The 14,546-nt window shown below is 37.5% G+C and overlaps 3 protein-coding genes and 1 pseudogene across 3 annotated transcripts; 2 read left to right on the top strand and 2 right to left on the bottom strand.

Moving 5' to 3' along the window:
* The first annotated feature begins 91 nt into the window (after positions 1-91).
* Positions 92-4,962, top strand: LOC148909121 (uncharacterized). The gene is made up of 12 exons (XM_089033831.1): positions 92-750; positions 821-1,036; positions 1,175-1,358; positions 1,500-1,713; positions 1,849-2,206; positions 2,357-2,554; positions 2,701-2,887; positions 3,430-3,678; positions 3,840-4,011; positions 4,282-4,427; positions 4,499-4,693; positions 4,764-4,962. Exons 1-12 carry the CDS (start codon positions 388-390, stop codon positions 4,889-4,891), a joined length of 2,610 nt encoding a protein of 869 aa, XP_088889957.1. The 5' UTR covers positions 92-387; the 3' UTR covers positions 4,892-4,962.
* On the bottom strand, positions 4,472-6,492 carry LOC148909120 (uncharacterized). Its single transcript, XM_089033833.1, has 3 exons — positions 5,898-6,492; positions 5,444-5,704; positions 4,472-5,155 (listed from the first exon to the last, which is right to left on the bottom strand). Exons 1-3 carry the CDS (start codon positions 6,356-6,358, stop codon positions 4,981-4,983), a joined length of 897 nt encoding a protein of 298 aa, XP_088889959.1. The 5' UTR covers positions 6,359-6,492; the 3' UTR covers positions 4,472-4,980.
* On the top strand, positions 6,470-11,778 carry LOC148909119 (uncharacterized; annotated as a pseudogene).
* LOC148909118 (uncharacterized) lies at positions 11,779-13,645 on the bottom strand. The gene has a single exon (XM_089033832.1). The coding sequence runs from the start codon at positions 13,509-13,511 to the stop codon at positions 11,982-11,984; it is 1,530 nt and encodes a 509-aa protein (XP_088889958.1). The 5' UTR covers positions 13,512-13,645; the 3' UTR covers positions 11,779-11,981.
* Between the last annotated feature and the right edge of the window lie 901 nt (positions 13,646-14,546).

Genomic DNA, 14,546 nt, shown 5'->3' with positions numbered 1-14,546 from the left:
ATGTAGCGGAGCGCAGTCGTGACGTCACGAAATTGTGACCCCTGCTGAGATTCGGACAAACAAATCAGCCTTTAAAGTGCACCTACACCCTATTTTTTTCTGATCTGGAGTAAAACTTTAAGGCACAAAAAGCAGATTTGTGGAAAAATTTTTTAGATCCATCAAAACGGGAATTTTTGGTGCTCTGTCAAAGATTGAAAAATTGACCATTTTAGCCGAAGTAAGTGAACCATGGCCGTAATTACAGAGGAGATTGGGGCGAGCGGTGTGTGACGTCACCACAGGCCAACACAACCAAAGATTACCACAGATTCTATACAGATTTTTCTAGACTATTCGCTTGCTTTTATCAAATTTCTTAAATACGTTTTATTTCCAAACGCTAAAATGCCCAACAAATGTGTAGTTTGGGGATGTAGCAACGTTCCAAATATTCCTGAAGGGATTGCCCTTCATAGTATTCCGTATTTTAATGATGAAAGACCCGAGGCCAAGAAGCGAAGGACTAGATGGATAAAGTTTGTAAAGGTGAAGCGTGCAAAGTGGGAGCCTACAAGGAACTCGTGCATATGTTCTGTGCATTTTAGAGTAGAATCATTTGAGCGAAGATTTACAACTCTTGCTACCTTGGGAAAACCGGCCATCCCTCGACTGAAACGAGACAGTTTTGGAGTGAATGTTTACCCCACGCTACATGCTGGTCAACTAGACTCGCCAAAGAAACAGCAAACATATCGCAATCGAAGAAAGGTAAAAAACTCAGCTAAAACATTTACTGCAACCTTCTTATGAAACTAATAAAGTGTATTTTTCGTGATAGACTTTAAGAGAATCATTAAAAAATGCCACCGTGTCGACTGCTGCTTCTAAAAGCGTCCCCAGTAGTACTGCACATCAAGATCATCATGATGACGCCACTGTCGAAGACCCTGGTACAACTGAACCAGTCAGCGAGCCTGAGCCTATGCTCTTGCCTGTGGCACAAAGAGAAGAGGTTTTAGAAGTTGCTCCTGTCTCTAATACTGAAGATATTACGGTGATTATTATTACAACTTAGTCTTATGGGCTTTATTACTCATATGTTTTGAACACGAGTCATTGTTTATGGTAGAGTAAGGATGATTGTTTACATAATACAGTGTAGCTCAATCGACTATCGATTTTCTTTCACCAGAGTGCCGAGAACAGGGAGGACGAAAATGTCGATTTCATGGAAACGGAGGAGACATCGAGTACTAGAGACCCTACGACTGGTGAAGCCAAATGGCAAAAAGAAAGGAGACTGCTGAGAAACCAAGTAATATCCCTGAGATCACACCTGAGGAAAAGGAAGCTTGAATGCAGAAGGCTTACAAGACGTAAGTAATGTAGCTAGTCCTTATAAGTATGTGTGATTTTATAAGTGACAAACATTCTTAGGGTTCCTAGAAGGATATATTATACTAATATGTATTTGTGAACCTAATACTTGAAATCTTTATAAATATTATTATTATCAGGCCTTAAGAATAACAAAACGAAAAACAAGGCAACTCAGACAGTGGGTGACTCAGTTCCTCAAGAAGAAAGTGTAACTGATTCAGAGTGGGATTACGACAGTGATGACCAAAGCGAGGAGGAAGTAACAGAAGAAGAACCAGATGACAGCTATGAAACACAGTCAGAGGAGTCAGCAAATGAATCTGAGGATGATATAGAAAATTCAGCTCACAGGTGTGTTTTTCCCCTCTCTACTTTATAATGTTCATGTTTACTAATGCCATGTACAACATAATGTAGCTGCACTTCATGATACTGCTAATATACCCATTTAATATTTTTAACACATATCACATATACTTATTTCAGGGTTCAATTGAATGACACCAATCTGCGATCAGAGCCAAAGTTCATTGTTTTTCTGTCCCAGCTGTTATTGCTGTTCAAGTTTTGTCACTGTTGCAAAAGTGATAACCCCCTGGTAGAAGTGAGCCAAGTTGGGACAGAAGTTGTAATAAAAACTGCCTGCAGCAACCCAAAGTGTCTAAAGAGGGAAAATGTCTGGCACAGTCAACCAGTGATACCAGGTTGGGGTGTACCAGCAGGGAACTTTCTCCTTTGCATGGCAATCCTTTTGGCTGGGGGATCAATCTCCAAAATATCAAAAATCTTTGCACACATGGGTCTTGGTTGTGTGTCGATGACTACGTTCTTTAAACATCAAAGAGTGAGTGTTGGTATTATATATTGTACTATGTTTGTCATAGGTAGTTTATAATGATAATGGTACAATCAGTTAAGATAAACAAACAAATGCATCTTCTGATCGAAGATGGAGAAGAAATAGCATTATATGGATTTTGTATTTTATTTGCAGACCAAGCTGTTCCCTGCAATACATATGTACTGGAAAAGCTACCAGAAGAAGATGCTTGACAACATAAAGTCCATGGGCAGTGGTGTTGTACTAGCAGGTGATGGACGGCATGACAGCATGGGGCACAGTGCAAAATATGGTGCATATACCATGTTTTGTTGCACTGTCCCCATGATTATACATTTTGCATTAATTCAGGTGAGACATGAACTTTATCAGTAGGACTCTCTTTTGAACCATCTATAATAAAAATAGCAGTTAATATCAATTACTGCCATCTTTATTTTTCATGAACCACAAATTTTGTTTCAGCAAACAAATATTTTTTATTTCATTGCCCGCAGAGGAACCAAGTGGGAAATAGTCCTGCAATGGAGTTTGAAGGCTTCAAACAATGCATGGATTACCTAATAGGATATGGGATTGTGATCTTAACATTTATATCTGACCGACACACTGGTATTGCTTGTCACATGAAGAAGGTGTTGACAAACATTGTCCACTACTTTGATTTATGGCACCTTAAGAAAAGTGAGTTATGAGTGACTTCATTATTGCTTTGATTTGTATGCAAATGACCAATATACAGTATATGCAGAATAGTTAGTGTGATTACTATATCCAGGGTAACTTGATAAACTAGAATTATTAGCCAATCATATGGTAGCATTAAGTTCGAAATTCTTACCGGTCAATTTTATACAATTGGCCACGGTTTCATTAGCCGCACTGTAATATTAAACCTGTCAGTGATTTATTATTATGAAACCGTTATTGCAATGAGTAGATATAGAGCATACTTGCCCTGACGCATGAAAAGTTTATATATAATCCTGAAGCAAGATGATTTTTTACCACCCGTTACTAGACTATAGTCCTTTTCACTTTGTTTATGTTCACTAACTATGACTATTGTTCCTGTATTCTCTAAGGAATCAAAAGTTTTGATGTGAAAGAATTTTAAAAACTATTATGGCATAGAGTCGGGGGTAAAATATCATCTCGCTTTAGGCTTATTAGATTTGAATACATGTGCACTACCACTACATGTAGATTAATTTTATGCATTTCAGAAATCAGGAAAGTCCTCACAAAAATTTCTAAAGAAAAGCATTATGAAGAAGTAAAGGAGTGGATAAAGCCCTGTGAGAGGCATCTGTACTGGAGTGCCACATCTACTTCAAATGGTTCTGGTACTGTGATCTGGGCAAAGTTTAAATCTTTTCTCAGTCACATAGTGAATGTTCACAATAGCCTAGATGATCCAATTTTTAACAAGTGCAATCATGGGATACTTCAACCCAGACGTTGGTTATCTAAAGGTACATTTTGCATAATGTATTCTATTTGGCTTTAAGTTTCATAAAGTCCAAACTAAACTATTGTCATCTTGTGTAAAGTTCTCACCCAAGAAGTAAGCAGGAGTGTAAGATTATTAATCTCAAAATTTAAAACACTTTCTAAGCTACCTTTTTTTCTTTAGGGTCAGAGGTGTATGAAAAAATTTGTAAAGCCTTGACAAAAGATTCTCTGAAAAAGGGTATCCAGCAAGCTTCCCCTTGGGCGCAGACCAGTTGCTTGGAAGGATTCCATTCCCTCATCAATCAGTTTGCTCCCAAAATGATTGCATATTCATATGTTGGAATGTATTGCCGGTTTGTATTTAGAATTTTAGCGAGAAACCTGATTGATAAATAAGATCACCAAATTTGGGTTATATATGTAAAAAAAATATGAATAGGACGCCCAAACAAAAATAGATTGCTTTCTAGAGACACGAAAATATCTTTGAAATAAAGAGAGTTTGAAAAACATATATGCCATAGGATTCAATTTTAGATAACTTGGGAGTCCAATGAACCCCAAAGGTAAAACCCTGTCAAATCCAACTGCATATGTTTAAAATTTGGATATTTTCTTTTCAGACACATTCTTGCTGCTATGCATTTCAACCTTAATCTTCGGAGAGAGGTAGAAACAACGGGAGGCAACAACAGACAAAAGGTGGTTTATCCCAAGTTCAAAAATGGAGAAGCCACGATAAGGGATGTCAGAGTAAAACCAGACTATGGTAGGCTATGTGTTGTGCTTCAAGGGTTACATTTTTGTCACTCATAATTTTAAACTCAATTTTTATTATAGGTTACGTGGAAGAAATTTTCCAGACGTTCATGAATTCATCAAAAGAAGACTTGACTGCTGCACAAGATGAATTAAGACAGATGACCCCAGCACCAATGAATTCAATGCTGGAGAAGCAGCCAAGAGAGGAGGCTCTTCAAAAGCACTTGCACAGGAAAAGCATTGTGGTTGAGGATGTTCCTCCTACTTGTGCAGGTACTTTTTACATCTTAGCTAAATTTATAAATTTTATATTACTTATACATTTTTAATATTTTTTCTTTAGATGTCCCTGAACAAAACCAACTAACAAGTAGAGAACATGCCAAGAGAGCCCCACATTGCAGCCTATGCAAAAATCCTATGAAAGGACACAAGAATGTCATTGACTGTCCAAAAAACCAAAGAAATTAAAAAAAACATCGACTATTAAAACACTAAATTGTTTCATCTACAAAATTTGTATTAAATACTTTTTATTTTTATATCTTGTCATTGTGCAGTCAAACTAAAGGCTCAAGATCCATTTCAAACCCACTGTGTAGTTCATCTTCAGAAATTCTGAAACATTCTCTGATGCGTGTGTAAGCACAGGCTGGTAGTGGAATTCGTCTCTTGTATCCCAAATACCCATGCACTAGTCTTGTGAACTCCCTATATGCAATGCTACGAAGGAAGCTGGAATGTCAATAATGAATCAGTTTAGTGTGTGATTACAACAAAATTATGATCAATAACTAATGAATATAAAATAGTTTGATTTATTAAGGTAATTTCATGAGTTTGGGGGTTGGTTCACTGCAAAAATTATCATATCCCATGCAATCCTTGGAATTAATGTCGAGAAGGACAAACTGCTTTATAAAAATATTTTTGGCATATTTAACTTTTTATTGATAAGGTTTTTTCATAATTTCTTTGGTTAAAGTATAATGTGTACATAAAGAAGCCACAAATTCAGCTTACCTTTCCTCTGATCCTGATTGTTGATATCTTTTCCGATCTCTGGTTTTGTACTTATCAGCTGCTAGCTTAAGACTCCATTTTTGGAGACATACTGCTGAGAAGCCAGGATGTTCGGTTATGCAGTTCAGCTCGGCATTTTCATCAAGGTCTTGAAGGACTTCTTGAGAATGGAGAGCTTCGTCGCATCCGTCGAGTTCTTTGCAGCAATAGCATTCGCTTATATTTACTAGCATCTCAGTAGAGCAATTGCCACACTTGCACCTTCAAAACAAACAGTAAAAACACGAATGTTCAATGTACACGTAACAAGAAACTGTAAAGCTTACAAAAGTCGCAATCTTGGTTAGTGTCATCCTCGAGCTCATTCAAAAACATTGTTTACGGTTTGGCGAAACCGCTCTCGCATTATAAATTCACGGGGCGCTTTTATGTTTCAATAGCACAGAAAACTCACCATTCGCTTACTACGCTAACGGCAGTCAATCGTTTGTGAAGCATTTCCTCAATCTTGGCATTTTCTCGTTCAGTATTTTCATACTGTCTCGTCCATTCTTCGTCTGCCAGAGGTTCTCCTGAATGATGCCCTTCGTACCACTCAGAGGTATCATCATTTCCTTCGACTGACAAATATTCTCCTGAATCGGACTGCTCAGAACAGTCAAAACATTCGTCCTCAACATCGTATTCATCTTGTAAGTCAAAAGATGTCTCTAGATCAGAGTTATCAGAGTCCATCTTCACGAATTTGTCTTCAAAAATCTCTTGTGTTTCAAAAGTACTCGATCTGTTTACTAACTTTCGTGCACCAAGCAACAAGTCATGGCCTGGGGTGACGTCACACTCGGACCCAGACTCCCGCTTTGATTCTGCGGTAATGGACCACGCATTTCGTATTTTTAAAACAATTTTTCGCATTCAATTTTTTTTTCAAATGTGACCGAAATACCACAAAACATTTTAAAAAGTTCCGTACAAACAGTTAAGAATATTAAAAAAATAGGGTGTAGGTGCACTTTAAGAGATGGCATGGCGGCAACTTCGAAAATTACGTCGAGTTTTATCACTGTTCTCAATGAAAATGATGGCGTTCCTGGTTCAAAATTTGAAAGCGAGCCGGATAACTATACATTAGAGCAGCTGAAACGTTGGCTGAAATGCAGAGGGTTGAAACTTAGCGGTAAACGAAGCGATTTAATCGCACGCGTCAGGCAATATCGTCAGGCAATAATCATGTTCTCGATCCAAGTATTGATGATGGAAAATGGTTTGAAGCCAAAGCTTTACGAGAAAAAACAGGAGATGATGTAAAGAAACCAAATTTACGAAAGATCCCGGACATACCAAATTCCGGATGGAAGAAATTCCCGGCATACGATATACCATCGCAGTTTAACTACGGCCACGTGCACTACTATGGCTTGGAATCCCTTCCATCAAGCAACGAGGAAGAGAACGACGACAACGAGAGCCATGGACTTGGCCACATGACTGATAAACCCTTTAAAAACGGACGAAAATACGTAGAATCCGGCTTTGTGCATGATATAACAGACAACAAGAACGACGATTACTACTTTCTACGCGCTCATGTCTGGCCTTCTATGCGAAATGATTACCCTCATAATGTCACGATTGTTTTATCTAGTATTAGTGGTGCCGTTGTGCATGCGATGTGCAATCCATGTAAAGTCTCCCAGCTAGGTCGCTGTAGCCACATTATAGCAGTTCTCCTTCACCTTACTGACCACGTAAAGGCAAACGGGTTCACCGTATCAACACCATGTACCAGTAAGGAATGTTCATGGAACAAGGGTAAAAAACGCAAGAAAAATCCCCAAAGACTTTCTGAGGCTAATTATCCTTCAAAGAAAAAGAAAAGCCGAATAAAGGTAATCGAGTTCGATCCTCGACCACCACAATACAGATTCGTGACAGAAAAGCACTTAAGAGTAGATGTCAGCAAAAATCAAACAAAATCGAAATTTTCTGGCAACAGTCAAAAATCGATTTCGCTTATATTCAAGTATAAGGTAGACATATAGCCAAAACAAATCGTGGTATACTTCGTTTTTAGAAATATGGCTTTATTTCCGAGAAAAACGAGGAAAACCAATTTGTGCATAATTGACCCTCTGAGAGAGCCAAAATATCATCCAACTTCGAGTGCCTCGCGTGCCTTGACAAAAATATGTATGGACTTGAGTATTGAAAAACTTTTTTTAACATGGTCTTGGTTTTAAATCTGTGAAATTTTATTATTTTCCAATAAATCTATGTTGGCGAAAAATTTTTTATTACCAAGTTACTTTGATAAGTCATCAAATATAAAGAACTTTCAAAAAATATTTAAACCATGTGCTATATAAAATAAATCGTCGATATTTAGAATTTGAGAAGTTAAAACAATGTTCTAATCGTGAGTAAAGTGATTGTTTTGGGTATTTTGTTCTGCGACGAGTAATGGAGATTTAAAATTGGAGAAATTTCGAAGAAAAAGCGGCCGTTCGGTACGATCAAATAAATTTAAAATATTTCCTTAAAGAGCAAAATATTTAAAAAAATGCAAACTACTAGCTTGAAATACTATAAAACTACATAGTTTGAAAAGATGGATTAATAAAATTAAAATTATCCACAATAAAGGAGCATTTTTTCAGAGTCAAGTGCTTTTACTAACAACAACAGCGTTGCGTTACCCAAAGTTCGTGAACGCGCGGCATTCTAAAAGAAGTGGGTGTGGCCTTTGATGCTACCGCGTCACACCTTTACATGTCACGTTCGTATTGACAAAGACGAATTCTCCTGAAAATATCCTCATACGTTCTAGCTTCTTTAGAAGTAGGCTTTATTGGACCATAAAGGATATTAATATACAGTCATTATCAATCATTACGCTTTAAAAAAATAAAATATGAAAGTAAAATCCGTATATCGCTGGCTGATAAACGATTTTTAGAACAGTCACCATTAAACGTATTCGTAAAGTAGAGCAATTTTCTCCAACTTTAAACCCTTATTACTCGTCGCAGATCAAAATACCCAAAACAATCACTTTACTCACGATTAGAACATTATTTTAACTTCTCAATTTCTAAATATCGACCTTTTATTTTATATAGCACATGGTTTAAATATTTTTTGAAAGTTCTTTATATTTGATGACTTATCAAAGTAACTTGGTAATAAAAAATTTTTCGCCAACATAGATTTATTGGAAAATAATAAAATTTCACAGATTTAAAACCAAGACCATGTTAAAAAAAGTTTTTCAATACTCAAGTCCATACATATTTTTGTCAAGGCACGCGAGGCACTCGAAGTTGGATGATATTTTGGCTCTCTCAGAGGGTCAATTATGCACAAATTGGTTTTCCTCGTTTTTCTCGGAAATAAAGCGATATTTTGGCAAATGAAGTATACCACGGTTTATATCGCATCAAGGTCTTCCTAATACTAAAATATGAGCAAATTCGATTTTTCGACTGTTGCCGGCGTATGTTCGATTTTTGCTGACATCCTCTCTTAAATGCTTTATTTAGAAACATCGAAAAGGACTGTAGTCGCACGGGGAAAAGTTCTATGTGGACAACACAGTTAAAGCTGAAGTATGCCGATTACAAGCTGGAGGACATAGATTTATCTGTGTTGGAAGAGCAGCTTAAGGTCCTCGAATGCAACATCACTCCACCATCCCTCATGCAAATACAAGGCACTGAAGCTCAAAGCAAAAGTGAAATGTGGCAGTCAGAAAGGTGGCTACGACTTACAGCATCTAAATGCATTGAAGCATTTAGAGTCGGAAAGTTAGTCCTTGATGACTCAAGCACTGCTTTGATCAGATGTAAGAAGTTCATATGTTCTTACATTTGGAACTTAGTTTCTCCAAATTATCAGTCGGTTTGGATGGCACGTGGACTTGAAAGTGAACTTGAAGCTGTTTCAAAGTATCAAGAACAAACCAAGCAGCAAGTAGATCCATCTGGTCTCTGGGTTAACCCAAAATTCCCTTGGCTGGCATGTTCACCTGATGGTCTAGTAGGCCCAAATGGACTCATTGAGATCAAATCCTTGAAAATTTTTAGTGATCATACCATCAAAGCTGTTTCAGAGGATTATAGTGTGGTTCCTAAGGAGGTACTAGGCAGACAGTGTTTTAACATCAAGGATAAGCAGTGCTATTTGAAGCACACACACAACTACTTCTACCAAGTACAGATGCAACTACTTGTCACTGAGAGAGAATTTTGTGACTTTGTTTTGTATGCAAAGGATGGTCCTGTTTCAATTGAGAGGATAACAAGAGATGATCAACTGATTTCAGATATATTGGTGAACCTCACAGCCTTATGGAAAAAAGTTATTGCTCCAGAGATCTTTGAAATGAGAGTTCCCAGAGATTTGAATCCCTTCATTTTACCAGTTTTAAATCCAGTTAATATTAATCCATCCTCTGGTAGTACTAATACCCACCCGTCACAGCCTACAGTGTCACCTGGTAGTACTAATACCCACCCGTCACAGCCTACATTGTCACCCGGTAGTACTAATACCCACCCGTCACAGCCTACAGTGTCACCTGGTAGTACTGATACCCACCCATCACAGCCTACAGTGTCACCTGGTAGTACTAATACCCACCCGTCACAGCCTACAGTGTCACATGGTAGTACTGATACCCACCCGTCACAGCCTACAGTGTCACATGGTAGTACTGATACCCACCCATTCCTGTCCCAGTCATCTTGTCATATTGATAACAGTTATTCCCAAGACGAAATTGACATTGCAAGCTTCCTAGCACAGTCAAAGATCCCTGATGATTTGATAGCCATACCTTGGGGAGGTATGACTAATAGAGGTTTAAGTCTTACCAACACATGCCCTCTTGACAACTGGCTCATGATTTTACAAAGTTTGGTAAAATCAAAGAAGATAAACCTTGACATTCTTAAAAGAGGAGATGCAATTAAAAGGGCACTTCATTTGGTGGAACTCCACCAATTTGGAGATGCTAAATTGACATTACCTACACCACCTCTGGTAACACCTGGTGACCTATATGGCAATGAGGCAGATTACTATATGCCACTATTTAGTTCTGTTCTTACAAGTGAAGTCACAACATCATGTAACCTAGCTTCATGTCCTTCACCATGCAACACACACAAGACATGTAGCAATACACTTGGGTGTCCTTCAGGCCAAGACTATTCGTTTGAGAAATCACTATCTGAATGGCTAAATCCTGGTCCCACTCTATGTCAAAGAAAGTTCTACAGTCAGCCATCAATTGGAATTCCATGCACACAAAATATTTCAATTGATTGTAATGGAACACAGTATCTATCATGGCACTGCTCTGGTATGAGAACAAGTACAGCACGTCACTTTTGCAGTTTTGGAGATATTTTTATCTTTTCTTTGGACTTAGCCAGTAGAGCAGGCTATTTACGGATGGACAATTTACCTATGGTTATAAAACTGAACACAAAGGAACTATATTTACACAGTGTTACATTATGGAATGGCCATCATTATATCTGCGTTTTCAACCACTTTCATGCATGGCTTGTGTATGACGGTCTTAAAGAGTACAGAAAGCCAAACTCTGGCCTTTCTATTTATAAGGCACAGCCACTTGGATATTCAATAAGCCATGTAATTTATATTGTTTAGATAATCACCAGGTTGCATTTCAGTGCATAATATCATTTCATTTTTATCATTTTTTTATAGCATCGTTTTACCTTTTGAACTTTCTTCTACGTTATAGAGTGTGTTTCATTAACTCATGAAATAAATTGTACTGATTACAGTGTAATAGCTACATAAACACAGCAGAAAACAAAGGAATGGAGTGACGTAGTGCGATAAACATGTTAAAGTGTATTTCATGAGTTTATGAAAGCCACTAATTTGTTAACACAGATATAAAACCATGTGACATTTCTTTAGTCAAATTGCTAATTCCGTATGTCAATATTACAAAAGCCTATTGTTCACTTAATCTACACCAGTGAATTTTAAAACCCAAACAGTGCTTTAACAAAGCTATATATGATGACTTGTAACATACTGTCTTTTATGCAAGCTCAGATGTATATGGCATATTAAGTACAATGACATGTACACAAGAACATTCAGTTGACCTTGAAGGGACTATCTGCACTTGCTTATGTCTGTCACAAGTCAATATTTCATTGACTTACATAAAGTCCAATGTTCAAGTGTTCTATTCATACAAATGCCTGACATGGGCAGGTCCATAGCTAGGATGGGTGAATGTGGTTGAAAATTTGCTCAACATGAACCAAATACAATCATTATACAGTATATGCCATAGAGTTGTTTTTATTTGGGAGACTTTGTTTAACAATACCCTAACAGAGACAGTTCTGTTGTAATTATTTTGATACAAACATTTTAAATTAGATAAATATTTAACTTCTTGTAGCCAAAGAGTGGGCCTTCAATGTCCTGACAGGGGTGCAGGTGCACCCTTTCATGGGCATCCCCTAGCTATGATCACATGCATGATTTACTTACATAAGACCTCTTGGAAATTAACAAGCACGCACGCAACTACCACTATTTGTGTAGCTAATGGTGCAATCGAAAGAGGGATTTTCCTTCCCACAAGCTTAAACTGTTTGAGTCTCTGATTGAATCTTTCAATGTGTATTCTCGCCTTTGCTATAACTCGTGTGTCAAGTTCTTCTTGTGCTGATAGGCTCTTTCTCCCCTTCAAAAATGAAGGAATTTTTACTTTGGCTTGGAGTGGGTACAAGTTATCTTGAACTGTAAAGCCTCTGTCAGCTAAAATAACATCCCCTGGTTGAATGTGCTTCATGATTCCACTTTCCTCAAAAATTTCAACGTCAGAAATGTCTCCCTCAAACAGATCTGATATAAAACATGCTCCTCCATTTGGTGTACATGCAATGAGACACTTAAAAGTGTTGGCGTGTTTGTACGAGGAAAAGGTATTTCCTTGTTGAGCAAAGTTCCTCGACGTTTCAACACGAAATTCTGTGCAGTCAATGCTGCATCGCACATTCTTAAGGGTCTTGAAAACCCTTGGTAGAAAGCGGCTCAATATCTGCCTCGATGGGAACATCACCGTCTCCATTTGTCGAAAAATCTTATACATCAGCTGAATAAACGTTGTAAATATTACTCTGATATAGCTATCTTTGATTTCCTTGTCGGGAGAACTGAGTAATACAGACAACGTCCTGATGGTGAATCCAGTTTTTAGCCTCAAGAGACAAATGTACAGCTTCTCTCGAGAAGACCACTTGGACATTCCTCGCTGGCACTTTACTTTTGATATCTTTCGATCTTTGTAACCCCAATATGAGATTGTTTCTAGAGGGCAAACATCATTAAGAAACTCATGAAGCATCTCAAATTGTGACGATGTGAGGCCAACAAAATGTTTCATTTGGTCTGGATGGTGCACAACGACTTCATAAGATATATTGCTTATAACTTTGGGGGCGCTAGATGAGCCAGACTGGAGCTCATTACGTAAAATCATGTTCTCGATTTTACTTGCCAGCTCGTGCTTTGTTACGTCCGTTTGTGTTGCCTTATTATTCTCTAAATAATTCCCTTCATCTTGTACAAGACAGTTCTCCTCCATAATTTCTTGATAGTCTTGACTTTCAATGGGAGTATCGTTGGTAGCACAGCACTTCTTTGTCTGCTGTTGTTCAGCCTGTTGTCGTTGTTTGGGGAGCTTTCTCTTTCGTGTTGCCTTCGCCACTCCGCTAGTCGAAAGATTCGCTTTCAACGGGTCTGGAAATTCTGTGGTCGGTCCCTTTTCTCCAGGCCAATGTTCTACACAAATATACGTGTCTTTTGTGATACATTTTACAGTGAAATCTTCGCGAGAGCAGGCATTAACCCATCGTTGGCATCTCTCAAGATCGTTCCATGGCTTCGGAAAAGGGAGAAATATCTTTTTGCCCAAATCTGCCATTTCTTTCAACGATCTGGGCAGTTTGTCAGGGTATCTCGAGTCATTTTTACACTGTCCCCAACAACAGTGTTTCGTAGTGACCATCTTGCAATGAAATCGCGATTTTTTTGGGTTGAAGCGTACTCATTCACAGTAATACACAGTGAACTATCGGTTTGTTTGTCCGAATCTCGCCGGGGAGTCTAATTATGCAAAGCTATTTTTAGTATGACTGCGCTCCGCTATTCGTTATAAAATACTGTAACTTTAAAACTGATGGTTATTGTAACACGTGCGTGACAGACAATTAAATGCATCGCTTCACAACTTAACTCTAACTGAATACAATGGTTTTAATCCCTATAATTTTATGTTTTTCTCTTTAAATGTAATCAAGGATTTAAATTCTATTGCCTATTTTCATATCAGGTATGAAAACTAACTCTGCAAAAAAGCTTTGCATTAGATACTTCAGCCTCAACTCAAACGATTAAACTATTTTTCAACCTATACTTATGTCAAACCAGCCTTAAAAACAAAGTTATACGGTACAGCTTTTATTAAATGGAAAATTACTTTTTTATTCATTTCTCGAAAAAGAAAAAAAAATATCCTCGCAATGTATCCTTGTATTTTAATCTAGAAACCTGTTTTTTTTAAAATCATTTTTCATATCTTTTATCCTCGTTATTACATCATGCTAGGCAAATTGTTCTCACATAACAGGTTTTTGATATTCAAATTAGCCAGCCCAAAACAAAACAAGTCACATGCCACCCGGTGCTCTTCTCGTGCAAATGAAGTCCCTTTGAAAAGAAATTTTAGATACTCCCTACATTTCGAAAAATCTAACGTCGAGTAATGCTTCTTGGTTTAATTTAGCAATAACTAAAGTCTGCAATTTTTAATATAGACTTTGAACCGAACGAACTAGAAAAATCATTTATTAAATCGCTTAAAATTTGAAATTAGCATACTGTAAGTATAACTCACTTATAACCGGTATTGTTTGTTTGTAGAAAGGCTTTACTTTCACTCTCTCGTGAAGAAAAATTTGCTTTTAGAGGATTCTAATAAAATTTCAAAGCAAAGAAGTTGTCCTATAGGAAAAAATAATAGAATTTCTTGAGAATTTTAGAC

The sequence above is a fragment of the Actinia tenebrosa genome, unplaced genomic scaffold (assembly GCF_029948245.1).
Source record: "Actinia tenebrosa isolate PJP-AT-01 unplaced genomic scaffold, QUT_ActTen_1.0 PGA_scaffold2__45_contigs__length_23673736, whole genome shotgun sequence".
NCBI classification, from domain to species: Eukaryota; Metazoa; Cnidaria; class Anthozoa; order Actiniaria; family Actiniidae; genus Actinia; species Actinia tenebrosa.
This window is presented reverse-complemented; position numbering and strand designations above follow the sequence as displayed.

Coding starts and splice junctions, on each gene's coding strand:
- LOC148909118 (XM_089033832.1), bottom strand. CDS start 13,511: ATGGTCACTACGAAACACTGTTGTTGGGGACAGTGTAAAAATGACTCG.
- LOC148909121 (XM_089033831.1), top strand. CDS start 388: ATGCCCAACAAATGTGTAGTTTGGGGATGTAGCAACGTTCCAAATATT. Junction 2,888..3,429: donor TTTATGGCACCTTAAGAAAA/GTGAGTTATGAG, acceptor TATGCATTTCAG/AAATCAGGAAAGTCCTCACA. Junction 4,012..4,281: donor TATGTTGGAATGTATTGCCG/GTTTGTATTTAG, acceptor TTTTCTTTTCAG/ACACATTCTTGCTGCTATGC.
- LOC148909120 (XM_089033833.1), bottom strand. CDS start 6,358: ATGCGAAAAATTGTTTTAAAAATACGAAATGCGTGGTCCATTACCGCA. Junction 5,705..5,897: donor GTTAGCGTAGTAAGCGAATG/GTGAGTTTTCTG, acceptor TTTGTTTTGAAG/GTGCAAGTGTGGCAATTGCT. Junction 5,156..5,443: donor CAATCAGGATCAGAGGAAAG/GTAAGCTGAATT, acceptor TTGACATTCCAG/CTTCCTTCGTAGCATTGCAT.